The sequence below is a fragment of the Onthophagus taurus genome, chromosome 2 (assembly GCF_036711975.1).
Source record: "Onthophagus taurus isolate NC chromosome 2, IU_Otau_3.0, whole genome shotgun sequence".
In the NCBI taxonomy this organism is placed as follows: Eukaryota; Metazoa; Arthropoda; class Insecta; order Coleoptera; family Scarabaeidae; genus Onthophagus; species Onthophagus taurus.
In genome coordinates, this window is record NC_091967.1 from 11,041,839 (window position 1) to 11,066,966 (window position 25,128).

At 35.3% G+C, this 25,128-nt stretch overlaps 2 protein-coding genes across 6 annotated transcripts in view; one reads left to right on the forward strand and one right to left on the reverse strand.

The window, feature by feature from the left end:
• Positions 1–824: 824 nt before the first annotated feature.
• Positions 825–2,862, forward strand: LOC111425864 (uncharacterized). The gene is made up of 3 exons (XM_023060152.2): positions 825–1,351; positions 1,405–1,673; positions 1,734–2,862. The coding sequence occupies exons 2-3, from the start codon at positions 1,589–1,591 to the stop codon at positions 2,807–2,809; spliced, it is 1,161 nt and encodes a 386-aa protein (XP_022915920.1). The 5' UTR covers positions 825–1,351; positions 1,405–1,588; the 3' UTR covers positions 2,810–2,862.
• Positions 2,863–3,252: 390 nt separating this feature from the next.
• LOC111425866 (myelin transcription factor 1) overlaps positions 3,253–25,128 on the reverse strand; it is a 168,692-nt gene continuing 146,816 nt past the window's right edge. For 3 of the 5 annotated variants that reach the window (XM_023060155.2, XM_071194242.1, XM_071194243.1), the window contains 14 exons: positions 18,166–19,325; positions 17,019–17,091; positions 16,901–16,941; positions 16,290–16,481; positions 15,307–16,180; positions 15,078–15,258; positions 14,813–14,958; positions 13,982–14,319; positions 13,630–13,870; positions 9,660–9,854; positions 9,462–9,524; positions 8,950–9,218; positions 8,113–8,264; positions 3,253–4,651 (listed from right to left, as the gene is read on the reverse strand). In XM_023060155.2, coding sequence (XP_022915923.2) covers positions 4,385–4,651; positions 8,113–8,264; positions 8,950–9,218; positions 9,462–9,524; positions 9,660–9,854; positions 13,630–13,870; positions 13,982–14,319; positions 14,813–14,958; positions 15,078–15,258; positions 15,307–16,180; positions 16,290–16,481; positions 16,901–16,941; positions 17,019–17,091; positions 18,166–19,325 — 4,192 coding nt within the window. In that variant the 3' untranslated portion in view covers positions 3,253–4,384. Of the gene's footprint in view, positions 4,652–8,112; positions 8,265–8,949; positions 9,219–9,461; positions 9,525–9,659; positions 9,855–13,629; positions 13,871–13,981; positions 14,320–14,812; positions 14,959–15,077; positions 15,259–15,306; positions 16,181–16,289; positions 16,482–16,900; positions 16,942–17,018; positions 17,092–18,165; positions 19,326–20,844; positions 21,084–25,128 lie in introns of those variants that run through there. The other 2 variants (XM_071194245.1, XM_071194241.1) reach the window with 2 other exon arrangements.

The window sequence follows — 25,128 nt, forward strand, 5'->3', positions numbered from 1 at the left end:
TCAATTAACTTGTTTGCAAGGGATGTAACGTCTTTAATGGAAATGGTGAAAGGAAACAAAAATTATTTACAATTTTTAAATGAATTTAATCTGGTGATATATAACGTTTATTCGATTATTTTAATTGGATTGGCTTTGTTTAATCACAAGAAAATTATTATTTTTTTAAATTTTTGTGCAAAAATGGGGTTGGAAATACCAATTTGCGATTCGGGAAAAAAGAAATTATATGTTTTGAATTTTGTGTACAGCTTTGTTAGTTTGTTGATGATGTTTTATCATTTAATGATATATGGTGGTTATTTTCTTGATAATTCGACAAATGCATTTAATTTTTTTTCAAATTTATTTGCTCTAATCCTTCCTGATATAATCTATATTAATTTTTCAATCGTTGGATTAAAATTGATTTTATTGTTTTCTTGCTATGATAAAACATTTATTAAATCGCTACAATTTCAATATGCTCACCCATCCTATGATATGATAGAAAGTGATATGTCCGATATTACTGGTACTTTAAAATACAGGTTATGCAGTGAAAATCATAACTTTGATCTCCTTAAAGATATGAACTATTTAAAACTGCTTGAGTATTTAAGAAAAACCTACGATGATTTAATTAAATTGGTTCAATTAGCAAACTCTGGAAGAGAATCACAATTTTTGATACATTTTTGTATTGAAATAATTAATTTGGTTCTTCATTATTATGGTATTTGTATATATTTTATAAAAGATTTTGGAGGTAATTTTCGGATTCTACATTATATGAACTGTGTATTTGTTGTTTGGCATACTTATGGTATACTTAATTTTCTAAGAAAATGTCAAGATTTACAAAATAAGGTAAGAATATATTTATTTTATTATCTCATCGCTTAGTTTTTCTAATAATGTGGTCTTATGTTTGAGATTTTCGTCGTTATTTTGAGATAACCACATAAAATTCAAAAAGTGTCTTTTACTGTCCTATTGATAAATTTTTGTCATAACAGTTATTGGTGTGATAGTTCATATAGCTTTTTATTTTGAATGTTGTGTAGTGGATTATTCGGATGGCGCATCTTTGTTATTACTTTTAACCATCTTCTTCCCAATTTATTACTACTGCTTTGTAAATGTGTACTGCTGTTTTAGTGGAAATTTCTTTATTTGGACTTGTTTTTCCTTATACTTTTAGATACTCCTACCATTAAAACATTTATCCGAATTTCACAATAAAATTAATGCAAATTTTCAAACTACAGAAATTAATTTACAAATAAGAATTTTTCAAAGTAAAATTCAACAAGAATATTCTATGGGTCCTTATGGAATATTTCACTTAGATTTAAGAATAACTGGATCGGTGAGTTAATAAAGTACTTTTAATGTATTTTAATATGTTAATATCATTTTTAGCTATTAGCAAACATATTTATTTACGTTCTTGTGGCTTTGCAATTTAATTTTGCAAAATCTTAATGTATCTTAGACATTGTTGATAGATGGCGCTATATCAACGTGATTTTGACAGAAAACATAACCTCACTAATAAGTTAATGACAAATATTAAAATTTCTATTTATTATTACTGTATTAAAATATGGAATTATCAAGTGAAAATAAATGGAATCTTAGAAGTTTAGAAGCACCACCATTTACAAGTTATAAAACATTAAAAGTTATCAGTAAGTATTTTATTTTTAAATGAATCCATTTATAAATAATAAAATTCTTATTTTGTATAGATATAAATTCTTTGATTAAATGTTGTGAAGCTGCCCAAGAATTTTTTGGGAATCAAATCCATTTAGAAGGCGACTCTTTATTGTTATCAAGAACAGTGTACAGAATGAAATACAAATTTCGTACTGATAAAGGGTTTAAATTTATGCAAAAACTAAATCGATCCTTAAAAAAGTATTTTGAATTAAATTTCTTTTGTGTAATCAAAGATTTTTATGATTTATTACCAGAAACTGTTCAAGTAGGAAGTTATTTACCCACAAATAATATGTTGGATTATCTTATTGTAAGGCTACAAGGATTAACAGCTTTAATGAATTATGTATCTGAGTCTGCTAAAACAGCAGCTGATCTTATGGAACAAAGAATGTCAATTGGACATTTTTGGAAAATGGCGTTTTATTCCTATGCTTTACTTTCAAGGATTTGGTTTCTTTCAAATGATATAGTCAGATTTTGTTGTAAATTGTATATGGAGTTATTACCATTAAGGAATGTTTTGGATGGTGAACATAATTGGGTTGGTATTGATTATCAATTTCCAAGTAATTTAGAAAGTTGGCTTAATATTAATAAATCAGAAAATAATTTGAATTCATATCAAGATCAAAATTTTCATTCTGAGTGTGGAAATAAAGAGGATGAATTAAGTGCTGAAGAAAGTGATACTTTAAAAAAAGATAAACCTAAATCAGCTTTCGAGTTGATGGTGGATGATGATGAAATAGGTGAAGTTATTCATAAAAAGAATGAAGAGAGAATAGTTAAGAAAAGGAAGAAGAAAGGATTAAAAAAGAAAACAAATAATTCTAAAGAACAAATAAAAGATGAAATTTCTTCATTAGAAATAATTGAAAACTTGACAGATTTTGTTATTTTAAATAAATTTATAGAAAAAGAAAGTAATTTAAGAACCCAAGATCGTAATAAATGCGTTTTTAAATGTTTAGATGGATTAGAGTGGAAAATGTTACTAGGTAAAATTAAAAAATTGCGTAAAAATAAAAAGAATGTAGATAAGAATTTGCAATTAGCAAAGTCAATTGAAATATTAAAAGCTTCATTATGTGAAAAATAAATAATTGTATAAAATAATACATATATAAAATATATTTCTTGCTAAACATTTGACTTCCTGTACAGTTTTCCTGTTTTGGTGATTATCTTGTTTATGCCTTATCCCAAATATCTTGTGGTTTTCCTCTCTCTCCACTCCCTTGCTTTCCTGCTTTCTGTGTAGATGGTCTCACTAACTGAGCTGCCTATTTTCTATATACTCATCCATACCCTGGATATACTTCGTTCCCCCTTTGTTCTTCTCAGGTATATAATTTCTACAGCCTGCAATATATCCCTTTCCTCGTTATTTCTTTTTTTTCGTGGTTTCCACCCGCTTTTTTCTATATCCAACAATTATAGGGGTGTGATTGAGATGTTTCCACTACTTTATCAGATATAGAACTTACAGAGGATTCTTTTTTTATCATTCTTTACAAAAAATCATTAATGAGATTACGATAATTTTGTTTTAAATTATTTTTATTTATAATAACAACACATGTAGTTTAACATATATATTTGGTGTGAACAAATAATACTTTCATATTGAGAATTTGACTTCCTAATAATATATGTACAAGATTCCACAACATTATTTCCGATTGCGTATCTAAAACGGAACGCGCGATCGTATTTTATTATAATAAATAAATAAAAAATAGGAAACAATTTTATTAATAATAATCATTATCAAAAATTAGATAGAAAAAACATGTCTATAAATATAACGCAGGCAAAAACGATAATTGAACGAAAAAACTCGTCGAGAAGAGTGCATCACAATAATAATATATTATTTTAACTTATTATAAACGCTTATGAACACCTTCCGAGTGTTTTGTGTGTATGTATGTTAACTTTTTCTGGTTTGTTTAATTTTTATACATTGCACATTGTTAATGGTTTTACAAATAACACCGTTCTTTGGTAACTATTCGTTATAAACACTAAGTATACATAATCACAGATTATCTAGAAACGAATTTGTTCAACAAAAAAACGCAAGATTTCGGGGGGAGGGGGATTTCTTAGGGAGACGGACAGAAGCGAGATATTAAAATATATATTACAACTCCTTAAACTGGAGGATCGCTAATATTAGTTTTTTGTACAGCTTCTTCGTCTTTAATGTTTCTATAATGATCAAAATTGTTTTTTTTTCACTTTTAATCCGATTACAAGGAGCTTATATGCTTTAATTAATATATTTTTGTTTCAAAATGAACCAAAAAGTAAAAAAGAAAACTTGGATGTTTGACTACACGTTTATACAATTAACATTAATTCATGAGCTTTCATGTTTTCTTAATGGAGAAGTACGTTTTCTTTTTTAAACTTCGGTATTTTATATACAATGTACACGATCTAAACCTGTTAAGGGATGATTTTCTTTTAGTTTGAATGAATAACGTTGTAGAATTAATCCCTTGGAGTACGTCTTCAACATTGACTTCGAATTAATAAATGATCGATTATTATATTATATACACAAGATCACAATTTAAATTTACGTACTGGTTTGAAAAATTTACATGTTTTATTTTCACCTCCCCCTTTTTATCATTTTTTTTTAATTGTTTCCACTTTGGCTAACTTATATTGGAGTTGGGAGTACCGTAAAATCTTGTAGAGCGCATTTAACCGTCTCGTATAAGGGCCTGTTCTCTTCATTTCCGTAACCTTCCGGCGTGCACAGCGTCTGTAACTTGGTTAGATACGAATCGAAATTCTCCTGGCCAATCTTGTCTTGCGGATTAGCGCCCGGCAGTCGAACGTGTTCAAGCAACGTTATAACGTTGTTCCTCAGGCTCTCGTAGTACTCGTTCAGGTTGTTATTTCGGGCGGCAATCACTTGGGTTTCCTGGTGAGGAAAATTTTAGTGTAGTCCCATTGCTTTTGTTACGATAAAGCTGGGCAAATAACATTTTTTATTAGGATGCTATTACCAATCAAAATAATTATTTTATTATTTTTTAAAATTTTCAATCATGGTTTATTATTTTAACATTCAAAAATATCAAATATGCCCTATTTTAATTGAAAAGATACATATTTGCAACCCAGACAGGTTAAGAGATGATTAACTAAGATAAGCAATGTGTTCTTAATATAGCGATTTAAAATTGAAATTTTTGAAAAACCTAAATCATATAGGCCGTCTTTAAGGTTTCCAAAAGGGCCATGAAATTTTCTGAACACTACTTTTATGATATTTAGTAATTTTTAGATGCTTCTTGGGATTGCCAACATTAAAAAAAAATCTGGAGTTTATCAGTGGTATCCATGATCATCTAGAATTTCCAGAGTATCAGCATAGAGGATAAAGGATATTTTTAAGAATATCGAGAAGGAAAGGATTTTTCTAGATATCCTGGATTTTCCAAAGGTTTTTGAGATTATGAGATGTCCTGACATAACCAAAGATATCTGTAGGTTGTGTTGGGTTGGGTTCATCAATTTCTAGATGATTTTCAAGAACTTAAGAGGTTTTTAAATATGGCAAAGGATTTTCAAATATTATACAACAAGACGATCGAAAATACTCAATAATTCGAGATGCATTACTTGAAACACCACGATACCGAAGGTCAAGGTGTTTCATGCATTATGCATTTCTAAGTATTTCCAAATGTGTCTAAGAGAATTCCTAAATATACATACAGATTTTCAGAAAATGATTAAAGTTTTCAAAAAGTCAGATTGATGTTAAAGATTGTCCATAAGAGATTATCCAGATCCACTTAATTATTGCATGTTTCTCGTTTGCTTCCATAACCTTCGCAACTCACCCACAACCTTAATTATTAAGAAAATAAAATTTGCACAAGTCTTTTGAACCCCAGTGTGAGATGCGAAGGTTAAGTATCTAGCCGGTAGTGATAATAGATTTTAACAGATGACGCTAGTTGAAGGCGAGAAGTTCGCTATGTTAGCTCTTTAACAATTTTATCGAGGTAAGTTAAGTTATTTTCTGTTTAATAGGGCCGTTAACGTCAATCGATTAGAAAGACCGTCTTTCAAAAAATCGATAATGTAAATTAAATTAGACGGATTAGTAACGTTTTCACGTTCGAAAATTGTTTAATTTTTGCAATAATTAATGTAAAAGTTTAAAATTCCCCACCCCTGATTCATTGTGACGTTTTAAGTAAGAAGAAAGAAATCACAGACGTGATTTCTCTCCCGTTTTCTTCTGTTTTCTTCTAGCGCATAAGATTCGTAGCATTGTCTCTCTCTAGGAATTTTATTGATTTTTATACGCTCCAATCATACGCTCAAATCTGAGTGACGCGCTACTGAATTCGCGGCCTGTAATTTCTAACTTTATTATTTTTTTTTGGAAAAACTAAGCCTCAGAATCAAAAATTAAAAAATATGGGGTCAATCAATTTTAAAAAACTTTCGAATGAGCTAATAAAAAAAAAATAGTTAACGGCCCTATTGTATTGTTGCAACTATATTTTTCAATTATCCGCCATCTTCAGATTTTTTGTACTTGTCATCACATGTAAAGTGATGTAAAGAGCATGGCAAAGTTAGGCCCACTTTTACCATCCTCCTGATAAACTATCTAGGAGATGGTTGCCATGTTTGTTTGTAGCAGTTTTAAACGCTCTCATTGGCTAAGAGCTGGACTTATTTATTAGATAAGTTTATCCACAGGTGGTAAAAGTGGGCCTTAGTGGTAAACTGTCTTAAGGAAGTTGTAATGATAACTAATCTACGAAAATCTCCTTGATGACTTTATACCTAGCATTATGGTTTGGTATATATTCCCTGTTTTACCCTGTTTGGTATTATGCGTTGGAATATCTCAACGCATAATACTCAATCTTAATATTTTCTTCTTTGGGAGTCTCAGATGTTGACTCCCGATCTCATATAACTGTCCCTAAGTAATTACAATTACCACTCTTCTTTGTTTGTCTTTATCAGGATGCTCCATTTGCCAGTGTTGACGTGGTGAATTTGCTGCTTGTACCAATGTAATCTCGTCTATGTTCAAATATGCACTGTCTTTGTTCAACTTTTTTAGGAAGCGTGGCAAGGTAGTCTGATTATAGTTATTTCCAAAAACCTCTATCCACAACTAATTTTTAGGGTCATTTCGATCGGTGAAAAGCAGCGATAAAATTTCTAAAATTCTCTAAAATTTAGGAGACCTTCTATTTACCATAGTAGTCTAAAATAAATTCTTTCAATTCGTTTAAATGGTTTTTCTGCCAAATTCCAATTCAAACAATCACAGAACAACTTCTATAGTACCAATGATGTGTGTGGTGATTGTAATCTCATTGTAGGTTGAAGTAGCCCTAACATTACATGCACCTAAAATTTTCGATTTGAGCAGTTCTACAACGTATATCGTTTACCCAAGATGATTCTTAATGTAGAAGAGCAAATTTCTGACTAAATGTAGTTATGAATGGCAAAAAACTTTAGATGTAAGGCAGAGTTTTATTGAAGATCCCACATGCATCGTCACGCAGAACTGCGTGGTTACATAAGTAAGTCATTCTTCAACTTTGCGTGTATTACATAAGAATAGATTTTAACCATACAAAATTCAGCTAATGCAAGAATTAACTGAAGATGACTTCGATCGTAGATTTAACTTCCGTTTACAAGATATGTTTTATCGACGAAGCAACTGTTACGTTGTTTCGAAGTGTAAATCAAAATAATCTAAGGTATTGGCATGATGTGAATCCTTACTGGATGCGTGAAACTCATACTCAAGGATCACAAAAGTTAAAAGTATGATTGGGTATAGCAGTATGTAATTAGTTAATTGCACTGACAAACCTGTTTACAGACAATATGAATCAGATATGGTTTCAATAAGACAAGGGGCCATCTCATATTGGCGTAAATATTGAATGCATTATTATAACTTTAATCAAAGCACATAATCGAATATTATATAAGCCTATTATTACCGAGAATCGCACTTTCTCAAATTTAATATTCCGTTATCTATCAATGGACTTTTTAAAATATTGTCAATCCCCATTAGCATCATATAAAAAACCGAGAAAGTTGAGTGTTGTCCACTTTCATATTGATGTTAATTCTAAAGAGAAAATTTAATGGTAAAAATACTCACTGTCAAAAATAGAATAATTTAAAAACGTTTAAATACATTCCTCCTTTAGGTTTAAAGTCTCAATTTAATCATTAAGATATATTTTTTGGTTTTGATTGAAAGATGTTAACAATAAACCATTCGTGACTTTTTTAAACTAAATTAAATTCAAATCTACAACATCAAAATAATTTGATTGGAAATAGCATACCTTTCGATTATTCTTTATTACTTACCTTTTCCCCTTGACTCAAATGGCTCTCCATGGCATTTATATCAGACTTAAGCTTGAGCATCTGTGATTCCACTCGAGCGTTTTCCCGCTGTAGCTCGGTGATTTCAGCTTCCAAGGTCATGAGATCCTCTCCGCTTCCATTGTTCTCCATTCCTAGAAGAAACGAACAGGAAGACGTCGTTAGGGTGTTATTTCACGTTAAAAATAGGTGAGTTTATAAAAGAAATTTATGCTTTCCAATCGCTTTTTGATGATTTATTTAAATCTTTGTAAGTGCGAGTGGTTTGGAAGGAACGACGAAACCATCAATACACCACTAAATATCGAATGGCTAAAATGTGCCACTAGATATTGACAATGACACGTTTAGAATATTTTTAATTGCCAGGATATTATTTCTTTTATAAGATATTGTTTTTAGTGCAATTTCTTCGTCGTTTCTTCCATTTTAAGTTGTTGGAGTTTTTTTTTTGAAAAAATATTGTGATTTTAAAATAAAAGAGTAAAAGTGGGTATAGTTACCTCAAAAAAATCGTTATACACGATTTTGTCAATTTTTGTGATATCTGTTAAATAAACAATATTGGTATCAGATATCTCACAAATTTATACGACAAATAAGTTTAACTTTTCGAAAATAAATTATCTGACTTGGGCATACTTTTATTAAAAGTCACAAAACATTGCTTCTTACCTTATCATTATCATAACTTTTTTTCTTTAATTAATATTTGGTGACCTTTAATAGAAACAGAAAAAACTTAACTTCTTTTAAAAATTTAATACCCACTTTTTACAATAATATACTAAATATATCATCTAAATAATATATTCTTACCTGTGTATCCTTTTGAGTAAAACGGCATCTCATCGGAATATTTCGTCTTCTTTACAGTTTGTCCAGCAACAGGACATCCGCTTAATGACCGATGGGTTAGAAAGGACCCATTTATATGTCCCGTTCCATCACAACCAGGCGTTGGACAGTTAACTCCTTCAAATTTCATCGCTGTGGCAGCAGCTACGGCAGCTTTATGTTGTTCTACGGTTCCTCCGCTTTCCAAAACTCTCATTTTGTTACGATTGGCGATGGGACAGCCGGAAGCGCTGCAAGAAAAAATTATAAAAATTCTATAATGGATCGAAGCTAATTGAAACCGTTTAAGAAATTAAGACAGCAACCCGGCCTTTTGCAACATAATAAAAAAACATGCTAAAAATAACCGGCGGAAACAAGAAAATTAAGATGAATACAAAAAATTATTTGGGGATGTTTTTAGATGAAAAGGATTGGTGAGAAAAGTAAAAGAAAAATAAAACATCTATAAACATTTTATTGGCTGATGTTACCTTCTGTGCGACAAGAATTTTCCTGTCGCATGTCCACTTCCGTCACAACCCGGTATTGGGCATCTGTTTGCATGAAAAAGTAGAGTACTAATAGTCATTCGAAGAATCAAATCAATAGAAACTTTTTTATCCATTACAAAAATGACAAACTTCGTGAAGTAAAAAATTAAATTGTTCTTGCAAAATGTATTTTCGTACCTTAACGGTTCCGAGTCCTGTCCATCCCTTGGTTTGCTCTTGGGTTTGTTCGCTCTGGGACAACCCGACAGACTCCTGTGGGACGAATAGTTTCCGGTCACGTGTCCCGATCCGTCGCATCCCGGCGTTGGACACTTCAACTCTTGGGAGTGAGCTTGAATTTGCGAACGGTCCGCTCGCGGACATCCCGATAAACTGTAATTGGATAACCATGTAAGTTAATATTAGTTTAAACATTTTGTTTGCTTAAATAATACAACGCGTTTAAATTATAAAAAAAAGTTGACAAAAAAGAACATTTATTTAAGGATCTGACTCAGTCTGCAACCAATTTCTTTAACTGTTTAATTTCATGGACATGGTCTGGTGGCAAAACCCAGTCGTAATTATTTCTTTAGATTTTTAATTTTCCTAAAATCGTACAACTACATCACGATATAAATTTGATAAAGGGGTTTTAACTCAACAATATGGCCTTTGCCCAGTCTGATGGATTAAAATTTCAAGATACTTTAAACGTTTGAAAGACACTTTTGTCCATGCAGATTTCAAAGACATAGTCCATATCACCAAGTTTCGTTTTGGTGTTATATTATGAGAGTGCTTGCCTTCTATGAGTGGCGTAGTTGCCAGACACATGACCCATGCCGTCACAGCTTATGGTTGGGCACTGAATCAGCTCCTTACCGTCCCTGCCTCTAGCACAGGGCCGTACTCCACCGAAGTTAGAAGCCCGCCGCGAACTAGACGGAAAACCGACAGTCAGTTAAACGAGTTACATGATAAACAAAAAAGTTTAATCAAAAAAGAAAATATGAAATAAGTACGAAAGCTTTCACGGCCGGTTTTAATTAAACTAAAACTAGAACTAATAGTAGCACTATCACTAGAACTAGAAACTTTCGGGTCTTCAGAAACACTTCGAACTTGTTTCTGAAGAAGGTAACATGGCACCCGAAACGTCAAACACTTTTTCAAAAGACCCGAAAGTTTCTAGTTCTAAGTCTAGTGATAGTGCTACTATTAGTTCTAGTTTTAGTTTAAGAAAATATGAAGATTTAAATTTGAATTATTCCACAACAAAATCAAATTTAAGTATTATTATTGCTATGCAACCAAAAATACAACCAGAACTTGTGTTGACAATTACAACTTTTAATTTTTTTCCCTTTAAATTTAATAAATTTAAAAGCCTCGAAGCACTCAATCGTCTAAAGCATTGCATTTTAATAAAAAAATCAAAAAAGAACCAATAAAATTAGTTAATTAATTAATTAATTTCTTTTTTAAAAACTTATTTGAACTCACTCGTTTGTATCATCCACGTGTTTGATAAGAATATCGACAACGATCGAAGAAGTTTCGCTAGAGACCGCCATCGATCGAAAGTACTTATTATTTAAACTTGGTCAAACGCGATTTTTTCGAGAGAAGTCATTTTTTCACGAGCACATAGCACGCGTTATTATTCGTATTTTGATGACGCGCGATAGCGATTTTTTGTTGACACATTGTGACTTTTTGTTCGTACAACGAAATTAAGCTCGACCGTGGTAGTAGTACGTTTTGAGCGGTCGGTTACAATTTAACGACGGCGTTTTCCGTCTCACTAAAAATAGTTTAAATAGCGTTGAATTTATTAAAGGCGTACGCTTATTCTCATCGCGGCACATGCTACGAACCTAACCTACTCTCCTCTACTAATGTTTACTAAATTATTTTTAGAATAGTTTTTCTAAAAAGAAACACTCTCTTTAAAAGACATTTTTTTAAGATTAAAAGTAAACTAATACATAATTCTCACATATGTTTTTAATAATATTAATATATTGATGAGTTACTTAATTACTTGTAGAAAATATATTTCATTTTCTATAAAGTTGAAAGTTTTTTAAATAAATAGAATTAATACCTTTCATTTTCGCCCATTTATTTCCTAACAGCTTAACCGTGTGTGAGGTGCGATAGTTAGTCACGTACTATTAAATTGATTGTGTTAGAATTTAGTTGCACTGGCTTGCTTGATTGTGGGTTATATCTTATCGTGCCTTATCTACGGTAAATATATACACAAAGAATTCTTGTGGAATTATGTAGTATTGAGTCATCACTTTTAACGCATAACTATAGTTATTATATAATTATTATTTTATTTGTTAATGATCAATAATTCGTCGTCGTCGTTGTCTACTTAACGGTTTAGGCCTTGTTGACCTGTACCTTCCTTTTGGTTTATATCGCAGTGCCAACTCTGGTATTATGTTCTAAATAGTTTTCTAGAGCGTTTTAAGATCTTATTAAATTCCCAAGTGGGCTGTAGGGAAGGCAGAGTTACATGAGATGCTATTGCAAAATTGTCTAAATATGCGCGGTCTCGATAATATACTCTGTACTATAGCAATATTTTTAGATTTACGTAAGGCGTTTGACACAGTGGATCATAAGCAATTGTTGGCTAAGCTTGAGCATTATGGCATAAAAGGTCTTCCACTTCAGCTTTTTTAATCTTACTTGTAAGATAGAACTCACAGAGTAAAAATAAACTTAGATAGAAAACTATCCTGTGGTGTACCCCAAAGTAACAGTTCTGGACCCACCGTTGTTCTTAATTTATATTGATGACCTTTTGAAAGTTGGATTAAATTGTAAAATGATATAAACATTCCTCTTGTTTAAAAATCAAACATGGGCAAATCTTTTATCTTTAGCCAGAGACGATATGAGAGTCTTATTAAATTGGCTTGACTCCAATAAATTGTTCCTAAACCTTGAGAAAACTAGTCTCCATACACGTTGATTTTCAACCTACAGTCTCTGATCTTTTGGTACACAACGACTTATGCCAACAAACTGATTGTGATTGTTTTATGATTACTAGAGTTAGGTGGGATCGCGGTGGATCAGTATTTCAGGTGGGATGTGCATATTGGCAAAATGTGCAAAAAACTAAGATCAATAATGTTCTTGATTAAAAAGCTGTCACCTCATGTGCCGAGCGCATTCACGAGGAAATATTACTTTGCAATTGTTGGGGTATAAGATCATACTGAGCTTATAAGAAGCTAGAAAGATCATAAGAGCTACTGTTGATACTCACATCGATGCTTTATTGACCAACACACTAGGATGAAGAAAGTTCCGCTTGCGGACGAGATAATACTACATTGATTTAATATTATCCATAGTATGCCTTTAATAGTCACGACAGTATGAGGTTCTAAAGCAAAGATGGTTGGAGATGGATGCAGCTATAGCCTTTAAGATCTAACGAAAGGTTTGGGACTTATGTCTTATTCTCTTGTTTTTCATAGAAAATCGAATAGATTTTGCACTTATCAAATCGACTAGAAACATCTGCAAGGTACTTATTGAAAAAGAAAAATGATGAGTTTGGTGTTTTTCGAACACATCTTGAAAACGGAAAAGATTGTTGGTGTGAAAATGGTGTCAAAAAAGCTTCGTAATTCCTTTTTAACTATGCACTACAATTTATAGGAACCCATTTCCATGTCTAAATTGTATAAGCAGCGGTTATCTTTCCTGACTAATGCTGCTCGGTGTACGTTTATTTTTTGTTAGAAGGAATGGAGTCTGCTATAACCGCGTTTTTTGTGTTTTTAATCGGACAATTTATGCTAATACGGTTCGCGAGATATCTTTTTTCTTTTGATACTTGGTTATTTGTAAAACTATTAATTGTGGCGATGAATAAGATATTCAAAAGTGTGGCGTTTTAATAGAAATCAGATAAAACATGACAAAGTTTTGATTTTTTATTTATCGATTTTTGCGCGAATTTAAATCGCGTAAAATTGGTAACATAATTAGCTAAGTAATCGTTAAGTATTGCGTGTTTATACTTTTAATGATTCAACAGCAAAAAATAAAGTAGGACAAAAATAATTTGTGGATCTCTCATCGAAAATAAAAATTTATTTATCCATGTTTATTTACAAAGCTATTGACTAACCTTCCATCTTTGCTGGGTTGCTTGTCGTGTTGGGTCATGGTGTGTTGCGGTGGTGGCATCGAATAGCATGGACCTGGAGAGTAACCCCCAGGAGGCGCTGGATACCCGGTGGTTACAGTACCGGGATACCCTCCGGCGCAGGAATAGCCGCTAGCAGGATACGATGTGTAAGGATTCGCTGGGTAGTCAGCCGTAACGGTCGTCATACCATACCCCGGATGTGGACTCATGGGGCCGTATCCTGCAGGGGGCAGCGTAGTTTTCATAAATATTGACTTTTAATTATATCAGTATGTTGGGTTGTTGATATTTCGATTCTGGTGTCATTTAAGAGAATGACTTGGAAACTCACCTGAAGGGTCACGATAGGCGTCCATATAATGTGAGCCACCGCTTTCCGGTGTTGACTCCCTACTGTAACCAGCGGCTGCAGCTGCTGCTGCTGCGGCGGCGGCCGCGGCTGCTGAGGCGGCTCCGGGCGCCGCCAGAACAGGACCGGCGGCGGCCGAAAACGCCGTCACCGGGCGCACGCCACTGAAATTGACCGGCTCGTTAGCGGCGGAAAAGTCAACGGGTTCGGTTTGCTCCCTGCTCCTGCTCGTCGGGTGGGCGGCGGCGGCGAATCCACGCACCGGCATCAGCGGCACTGGCTCTCCACTTTGGTATTGGACGCTCGTGTCGCTGCTGCTGCTACGCCACACGGCAAGAAGAGGCGGATAATATTTTTTATGATGGATTAGCAATGATTTTTACTCATGGGCACTTGTGGATAAATAAGATTAGCAAGAGCAAGAGCAAACACGTTTGACCGCAATTTTTTAAAATGTCCAATGAGTTAAATCATTCCCTATTTTGGAGGAACACCATTAACTAATTGCTTTTATAGTACCATTTTTTATTTTGTGATTTATACATCCTGATATTGTTATTTTTTGAAGCCAGGCTTTTCAGGTAGGATTCAATCAATGCAGATTCGGTGATATCGAAATTGGCTTATGTGTACTATTGATCTCGTCAAACTATTTTGAAATTTTAATAGCCTCGGTCGACCCCCCCGAAATTATTTACGGGCGGTGTTGTCTCAGGGGTGGGGGCCGGTTCCCTGAATTAAGCATAAGCATGCAGCAATGATCTCCTCCTACCGGGGGCGGCTCTGAATAATGCATCGTCAGGACCAACCAACCTGTGGGATAGGCGACTAACGCTGAGGTCCAAGGTCTGCCCCTGCGGACTCGGGACCTGCGGACTGGCGGACAGGTGGGGACTGGCCGCGGCCTGCGGGCTACCCCCGACCCTTTGGCCTCCGTAATGGGGCGAACTGTAGGCCACCTGAAATATAATAACCGTGTAACTGTTCATTATGATACCGTTAATTATTAACCGGTCTTGGTCGGCTGGTGGTTTTCATTAATATATAACAAGAACTCAATCTAATCGTTTTTACTAACCTGTGGACTTGTTGTTGTAACACTAGATGTAGATAAGTCAATAACACTACCACCAGGTGATGTCTGAGGACCCACACCCTTCATATGACCTTGTGCGGTTGTTGCACATTTCACTGATAGGTTGATGGCTGAAAACCCCACCGGCAAAGTACCACCCGGAGTTTCATATTGATACATAGGCCTACAAAAGTATTAGTTAAACTTATTGAATCATAATAGTTATTTTTACCTTGGATATAATGGACCAGTTGGTTCTTGATCAGGTTCAGTTTTCATAACCCCAACTGCAGATGCATTAGCCATGGCCATTTGATGTTGTTGTGCAGCTTCTTGTTGATACCTCTGTTGTTCCTCCAAAGAATATTCGTACATACCTTGAGGAGGTACCCTGGGAGGCATGAGACCCTGTTGTAATGATCCACATTGACTTGATGAATCATATCGTTCGAAGGCAGTGGCGGTACCAGGATCATACGGTCTATGACTCGCAGCGCTTACTAAGGAAGATTCGTAAGGTCTGCTCATTTCATTTGAATATGTAACTACTGGTCTTGCGATTCCTCCACTCATTGGATCACTCATATCCGCGTACGTTCTAATGTCAGCTCTTTGATACATTTCTTCAGACATCGGCGATTGATGGTAAGGTGATCTATGAGATAATTGATTTCTACCATCGTCAATTCCATAAGATTGCTGCGGATGCTGGGCTAAAACTGAATGATGAATTTGGTTTTGTGGTATTCTTGTGTTAATATTTTCGGCGCTAGACATTGAAGATGAATTTGAATCTTGATTCATGTAAGAATCGTACGTAGGTCTCATACTGGACGAAGGAGAACGACAAGTATTTGCCTCCGTTTTTGGTATAAGTAATTCGCTTCGACCACTTATGCTACAACAACTGGTCGAAGATATTTCAGCTTTTGGAATTTTCATTGGTTCTTTCAGTTGTTGCTTGTAATACGTGTCGTAGTCTGGCTTTGAATCGCTTTCAGATGAACCGTAACCTACTAAATAAGTGGGTTTAACGTCTTCGTGGGAGGGCATTGGAGTTTGTTTTCCATCGTAACTAGATGAGTATTCTGATTGACACGATGAAACTATAACGAATAAATGTTATGTTAAACAAGAAATATATTTAAAATTAATTGTAGATGTTCTTATAGTAATGGCTAATTTGCGGGGTAGATATTGTTTGAGAAAACTCACCAAATACGTGTGGTGATTTAACTCTATGTTGTAAGCTAGCTTGATATTTTTGTTCACGAGCAGCCTGTTTATTAGCTGCAGCAACTGGACAACCAGAAAGGCTTCTATGGGAGTTTCTATTTGAGCTCACGTGACCTCTGCCATTGCAGCCGGGCGTCGGACATTTCAGGATGGTCTCATGCATGGCCAGGACTGAGAACGAACGGTTATTGAGTATAGGTGAATGCAAATTGCAAACTGGCGAAATATTTTGTTTTGCTTTTGTCATTCGAAACGCAGTGTGTGAGAACAACCAACACAACAAAACCAAGAAAAACCAAGTCAGCGGGTAGAGAGTTCACAACAAGAAAATAACACACACTGGGCGGACATCGAACGTTACGATTTTAAGTTCCTTATACTCAATAATCGTGATCTCGAGGAGGCAAACCAAAGGGAAATTTGGGAATGTGAAAACTACTGATGCGCATAGCATAATGGGATGTGAGGAAATCAACAAAAGAAAGGCTCTCTACCCCGCAAAAGAAGCGCAAAAAAATGTAAGGTTGTAAAAAATAAAAGAAGCAATCATAAGGGTGGTGGGCATTCTAGCATTTTTGTTAAAGACTTACTTTCGGGAGTGACTTTGTCTTTTCGCGGGCATCCGGAAAGACTAAATATAAATGGTATTTATAAATTGCTTTATTTCTACTTATTTATAAAAATTGTTTCTAAATTTAATAATCTTACCTTCTGTGATGCGAGTACAACCCCGTAACGTGACCTTGGCCGGTACATCCTGGTGTGGGACATTTACTTCCTTCTGGAAATGAAAAGAAATTCGAACAGATTCTATCAAGGTGAAATATTGGTCGTCTTTTTAATCAAATTTTAATCACCGGGGGCGAAATCTATTTTTAACATCGTATTACCACCACAAGGATTAATCATCTAGAATTATTGAGGATACTGCGGTTTCCTGCCAAAAGGGCTCGGGAAGGAATTTAATTTTGCTTTCATATATAAACCCCTACGTTGTTCGCCGTAACTTTTTTCTCTCATTTTCATTTCCAACTCCGGGAAACTTTCCACGTCTGCGCATTGGAGGGAACGGCCCTTTTCTCGTTTTTTGCCCACGAGTCCGACCCGTTTTGAACAAGAGAAGAGGAGAATTTAATGCATGTGCCGTGGACCGCAACGGAAAGGACCTGCGTAAATTAGCCCCGAGAAGTATTCGTCCTGCTAGAGGCATGTGAGAGTTTTTAGAGATAAAATCCCTCTCTGTCGCTCTCGTTATCTCGGTCTCTCGCTTTATATGTATATATGTGTGCTGGGAACGTTGCTGGGAAAAAGTGCTGGACGCAGGACCGTAGCAGGACGAATGGTGGGAGACCCCGCCCTGCAGGTCGATCAGCCTATAGGACGGTGCGGGTGGAGACTTGCAGGAAAAATCTCTCCTGGTGGAAAAAAGAAACCGCAGCTGAATGGAGAGTGCTGCGCATCGGGTCACCGCACCTGCGGACTAGAGTTTTCCCGGTCTCTCCACCCCGGGAGAAGAGAACTTTTTCACACGGACAGGACGTCACGGTGGAGGCAGGGGTGCTGCCTCCAACTCTGGTGGACGCCCTACCCCCACTGTATGGAGGCAGACCGATCGTTACCTATTTACGTGACGCTTTTCTTCTTCTTCTTTTAATCTCCACTCTGGAGAGACAGGTCGATATGTGGAAAGCAATATTTTTTTAATTTTAACAAATTGATGTTTTCGATCAAATATTTAACATTTTTTTTATTTAACCATGAAGTATGATATCACAAATTTAAAGACATTTATTTATTTCATTACTATTCTATTTTTATTATTTTAATAATTACTATTAAATTAAAGTAAACTTACCTCTGTTTAAACTTGATGGTGACATTGACATTGTAGGTGTGGTTAATTTAGTTTCAGTGGTTGAAGCACTACTAACTGCAGAAACGGTAATTCCTTCTCTTGCAGCTTCTTGTAAAGCACTGGCAGCTCTAGAACCACCAGCAGGTTGTAGGATGGTATACTGTTTATTGACTGCTTCAGGAGACGCGACGGATGCCTTTACTGCAACGTTCACTGCTTCCGGTTCGGGAGTTTTTAGATGCATTAAGTTGACCGTTGACTTTTTTTCTTCTGGATTAACTATGCTGGGTGGATATCCGACAAAAGTTGCTTCTGCTGGATAAGGACCTAATGCCGTGAGAGTTTTCGTGGTTGTTTGAGGTGGTCTGAAGGCCGATGTGGTTGAAAATGGTGATGGATGCGATGTGTTTGGTCTTGGAAATGGGTGGTATATTTGTTCGCTGTAGGATTTGTCTTCATCTTTCTTTTTGTGTTCTCTATCGTCACCGCTTTCTGTTCTATCAGAGTTTGCTTCAGACATATCAATTTCCAATTCATTTGAAGAGTCGTCGACCAGTTCATTAAAGTCTGGTGGTTCGTAATGTGACTGTTCCGTTTTGATATTAATCTTAGTTTTCTTGTATTGACAATCTTCGGATTTACTATCAGATAATTCCTGTTTTATTTTTATGGGTTTATCGGAGTCTTCGTGTTGATCTCTAAGGGTAATAACGTCTTTTAACGAACAACTATTGTCATTACTATTGGAACACGCCGATGATGGAGATAACTTCGACTTCTTTTCGGCAAACAGATTTTCGAAAGCTGGAGATTCGTCTTTGTACGATGTACCCCGATGTCCCGCCCAACTTCCTGATAAGCTCTTTAATGCGGCTTCCGTTTCTCGAATTAAATTTTCATCAGCACCAGGTTCTTCTTGCGAGATCTTAGCACATTTTCTTGCCGGGCTAGCTTGCTGTGGAAGAACGCGTTTCTTTTGCGGCAAGACTAATAACTTGGGCGATTCTAAATCCGTTTTAGAGTCCTCTTTTCTCCGACGTTTCTCGTCGCACATATCTTGATTTGGACTACTCTTTTGCACAGTTTTCATCGATACGACTTCCGGTTCTTCGAGCTTTCGTTTCTTCAGTTGCGTGGGAAAACAGAAAGCTCGGTTAGATCTGAAAAAAATGATAAAGCGCATTTTAGCTAATTATTTCTAAAACGCCCACAAGCCACTCAGAAGGTCACACTTAACTATAGGTTTAAGGAAAACAAAGGGAACAGTCACGCAATGGAAATTATAAAATCTCGGCAATTGTGATCTTTATCGTCTTGTCAACGCAAGAAGCCGATTTTTTCCGTTTATCAACTGAGGTCAATCGGTACCGCTTTAGCTTATCGTTAGGTGGGTGAAATTGGAATTGGAATAAAAAGCAACCAGGGCTTTTATGGTTTATACGGAATGTTAGCTCATTAGCAAGTAAGTGGAGAGTTAATGTGTTTTTAAGTAAACAATTACAATATCTAGATGCCATTAGCCGCCCAAGTAAATTATACGGTGAACACAAATTGCTATACAATTTTTGGGGGAGTTCTGTTTAAGGTTACTTTCGAAGAATAATGCAACCTCAAACATATAAATTGCAGATACCCAGTTATTATTATTTATGGTCAAAGAGTTACTTCTATAGATATAAGACTTTAGTACATCTTTTTGTTAATACAAATGACATTAATGTCGATCAGTTTGGATTGAAGTTAACACCCAGAGTTAGCTTGTAGAGTTGCCTTGTCTTCACTGAATTAGTGATTATTACCACACGCCATCTCCGCTGAACTATTGCCGTTCAAGGCGATGTGCCAGAGAAATCCCAAAGCCGTCGGGGCATCCTGCTGGATACAGATAGCTAAAATAGGCATCCTATCCAGACGGGATAGGCCTCCGTTAATCCTCTTCGTTCATTTCAAAATGAACCTTGCGGCTTCAGACCCATCGAGAATGGCCTTTCCCCTATCCTTGCCGAAGATCATCGGTGAGGGTAGGATTAATTCATTTAAGTTTGGGGTAGAAAGTTTTTCTTTTGGCAATGGGGGAAGTACGACTCACGGAATGAAGGGGCGCGGAAAAATTAAGATTTCATCGGGGTTGCTGCCCACGTTGTGTGTGTAATCGATAGGCTGTTAGTGTTTGTGCAACATTCTTTTACGGAGGGTACGTTATTTGTTTTGAAGGATCTTTTTCGTTTTTGTATTCAAAATTTTTAAAACCTCGATTTCAAATTGGTGATTTATTTTTATACTAGATCCTTAAAGTTATTTCATAGGGGAAGTTACATAAAATACTAACGCTGAGTTTAAAAAAGATTATTTTCATATTAACTGAAAAAATTTTATTGTAAACATTTTCTTTTGAATTGAAAAAGTATTTGATAACTCAATACGGATTTGTTAACTAGTGCTGTGTATCAAAAACTTTTCAAAACAATTACACAACTTGAAATTATTCACGAAAGTCCGGAGAAGACAACTTCGAAGAAGTTGGTCAAGCTTCGAAAAGAAAATTTTCAACTGCAGTTAGGCAAAGTTTTAATCGCCCCAACTTTTGCCCTTTATATTTTTTTAATCTCTTCTCAAAGAACTTTTTATACACCATAAACACCTCAAAATGTCAAACTATCAAGTTAAAAAAAAATCTACCTGGTAGTCTGAAGAGTGGCTTCTATCATTTTAAAACTCTAACAGTTCCTTTCAGACAGTTCGTTGCACACTCCACACACATTTTAGACAAAAAAATATGCACTTTCAATACAACTCGTTTAAAAATGAGATTTAATAATAACCTCAAAAATTACTTTTTTTATTTTGGACTTAGCACGAAACGCGTAAAACGTGTCGTTTTCGACGATGTCCGGATCGACGTTCAACGTGATGCTTGAAGGCGGTTACAAGACTAAACTTGCCACGCGCGCTATTGCAACTGCAGCAGGGTTCTCCGTAGAGGTGGTAGCAGAGGTGGCCTTCTGGGGGGGTAGATGCAGGCTTGCGCACGATCGTCCTGCTTCAGAATTGCAGGAACCGCTATCGGTAGCCACCCCTCGAGGTTTAGGGACTCCGTTCGTCTCTCTTTTACTCTGAAATTACACGTAACTCTTCGGACCATACTTCTCCCTACGTTTGGAATTTATTATGGTGTTGTAATTCATCAAAAGTAACTCAGGGTGATTTTAGATTATAAATACAAATATTAACATTTTGTTGCCTAGATAATTTTGAGATTTCCAAAAATGCATATATATTTGTACAACAAACAATAAAGAAGTTTGTAAGGTTGTTACTTTTACAATATTAAATTAATAATTTTAATCGAGGAAGAATCCGGTATTGTAACAGTAACTATGGTTCATTTCAAGTCGATTTTGTATCGAAGTGTCAAAAGTTTCAATCAATTTCTGTTTATACTTGGATTGTGGTTTCTTTCATTCACGTTTAACGAATACGAAATTTATTAGAATCATTCTTTGTTATTAATGATGATGTGTTGGGAAATAAACCAGTTAAAAAAATGCTTTCTCAATGTTAACAAAGTATTGATTTTCTGAGATTCATCGACCGGTTAAGACGAAGTTCTGATACAACTTCAAGTACTAGGTCGTATTGATCCATACCAAAAGTTCTAGTCCGGGTAGAAATTTGAGCGAGAAACTTCGGTAGTTTATCTCGCCCACATACTCAAACACGTAATCAATGGAAATCGCAGAGGAATAACAATCACCGACGCAAAAATTAACAGCGAAAGTTGCGTCCGAATTCTCAAGGTTGCCACTATTTAACCACAACCCTTCGTAACGGTTGAAACGGTCGACGAAAATGTAAACAGTATCGATTGCTCAAATTTCATGCCGCCCCATAAAAAGTTCGCCTTAATTTCGAACTGCGGCGCCAACTTCTGTGTGCGCGCGAAACTTCGCCGACACAAATTGCACTTACGTTCTTTGTACTTTCTCTTTCTGACTTGTGTGAACTAGTTAGGGAACTTGATGGGGTAGGTCGATTTTTACGTCCGTCGGCGGCAGTCCATCCCTTATACTTTCGAATTAACGGGGAACTTTGGAAAAAGTTTCGCGAAGCGACATAACGACGAAAATCTTCACCGCTTTATTAAATTTTTGATTTAAATCGACCGGAAAACGAAAGTTCTTTTTTGATTTTCCAATTTGACCGGATGTCGCGTCGTTAATTACCTAAATGAAAAACACACTGGGGCGATATTTTCGGTTCCCCCGATTTTTTCACCAGCAAAACCATCGAGTAATTGAAATTAAAAACTGCCCCTGGTCCAACGGCAACCCAGTGACGTCACACCCCTATTGCGGGGGAGAGAGGGTGGATTAAATTTTAAGCCGAGCCCGCGGAACTACCGCACGTCTAGCGTGTAATCTAGTGCTTCAGAAACTTTTGTATTTAGCAAAAATGAGCTTCTGGAAGGTAAAGTTTACGGTGAATTTTATTCCTATCCAAATCCAGCAGGAATTTAATACATATATATAACAAATTCTCGTCATTAATTAAAGTTAACTGTTTGTCCAACGACATTTTCGAATTCGTTTTGGAAACCACCATATGTTAAGCAACCCATCGATTTATTTATAGTATTAATTAGTGCTGGAACAGATATCATTATATTACTTAGTACTCCACCATTCACAAGAATTAGTATCTTTTTAGGTGTTGGACACTGCAGATAATAATCAAGTTCAACCCCAATAGGACTTTTTTCATTTAATACAACTTTATTTATTTCAGGTTTATCATTAGCAACCTCATGGTAACAATCCCGATTCCGTTTCTTCTGCTCGCTTGTAATTCATCATCACATTCATTACTAACAGAACTGTCGCTGTTATCACTTTCAGCTGCTTCGTTTGTTAAATCTGCATCAAAAAAGTTCACTTTGTATCTTGGATCCAAATAAATTGACATATCTCATCAGTTTTCTTATTAATTTCATTTTTATTCAAATATCGCAATGATGTAGGGTATCACTTCAGAAATGCATCAGAAATTATAACCATAATGGCCGGATAGATATGCTGGATAATCCGGCTATCCGGCTTTTCGCAAAATCACTATCCGTTCCATCACTAGTATTAATATATGGGCGAAAATTTTATTTTGTAGCAAAAATAGGAATGAAAAGATATTCGTAATGTTTACCAACAAAGTCCACAAACGTCAACAACACTCGCAAGTTCGCTATAACAAATTCTGCAACTAAGTGTATAGAAAATTTTATGCAAACGACTAAAAATGGGGCCTGCAATTTGTAGAGTATTAAAGTGTCAAGCTATACGTTGAGATTTCTGCTAAGAGATGCTGTAATGCAAGAAAGATTTTTTTGCAAATGGAATTTTGTGTTTAGCCTGCTTTTTACAAAAGTGACAAATTGAATACAGTGTTGCAGGAGCATATGCGAGATTCTCCAAAAGTCTTTTATGCTGTATCTTTTGCAAAGGTATCACCTGCAGTGGGCACAAGTGATACATCATTAAATATTGATTAATTGGTTAATGCCAAACTGTGTGAGAATAGACAGACCTTTATTTTTCAACAGTCACCAAGGCGCTCCAGTTCAATATTAGATTTGTTACGCCATGCTTGGAATGTTACAGTGAATTTATTTCTGTAACACACAGTAGTAAGTGTGCACCACTTTTTGTCACAGCAACAGACAAATCGCAATCACCGTAAAGTGAAACATATCGTGTATAGTGCATTTGCTTTCAATTCATAATGGATTTTATGGAATCTGCTTGTGTGATAGTCTCATTGAAAAGACAAAAAATATTGGGTGTATCTATTTGTATGTCAAAGACTGTTTAAAGGTTAATTTTATCAAATTCATCACGATTTGGTAAAATATCCGAAGAAGTTTTTGAAGTATTACCGGATGAGCAAAAATAGTTTCAATCTATTGAACTTACAATAAAATACCAAGACACCAGACTCTGGAAGTCTATAGTCTTTGAGAATGATTAATTTCAATTAGCGACAATCTCGATGTAGAAAATTAGGATCGCTTGCATCTTTTTTGTTGCTACACTTTCAAAACAAGGCGCTTTATTTTTGCGACAAAGAAATCATGCGCCAAATCTTACTCCAGTATTTGTGATTATGAAACGATTCACAAAAACATCCTGTAGAGATAGTGTCAGTCAAGTCTACCAAGAATGGTAGCTTGAGTTTTTCTGAAATTAAAAAGTTTATTATGGCCTAGATCTTAAAAAGATATCTTCTTTACCAATCTAATAATATCCACTGAGCCAGGCTTTTCTATATCCCTTGAAATATTATGACTACCCAAGATGTCATAAGAAAAGTTCGTTATTATCAATCAAACATGAGTTTCCTTCAAACTCGTTTGCTTCAGCAACATTGATGGAAAGTTTTTCGTTCCATCCATCGTACTCAAATAACTTCTAACATATTTTTTATTAAAAATGCAATTACGACAACACTAAATTAGAAAATATACACGTGTGAGTTTCTAACCCATAAAAATTCAATTTTTTTAAGATAAAAATTAGTTCGAAAAATTTTTCTCCAACTTTTAATATTAGACGAGTTCATCATATCCGAACCCCTGCAAACTCGTCCAATAAACAGTGGACGTTTTAATAGAGATATGGATGGAGTTGCATCGGCTGTCGATAGAACTTCATTCGTCCGGTTGTCTCCAGTGGCATGCATTCATCATTCTCGCGGATGGGGTATATTGATAGCGGATCAATCACCGAGACGTCCTTAGGGATGAAGATCTCGATACGGAGAGGCGAGCTTTTAATTGTCATCCGATCTAGATTTCCAATTACCGACGGAATCGGAAAAAAATCGCGAATAGTTCCCTGCACTCTGAAGTGTCGCATCGTTGTTCGCGAGTTTTAATTGAAGCTCACGTCGAAATTTCGATTAATCAAACCTATC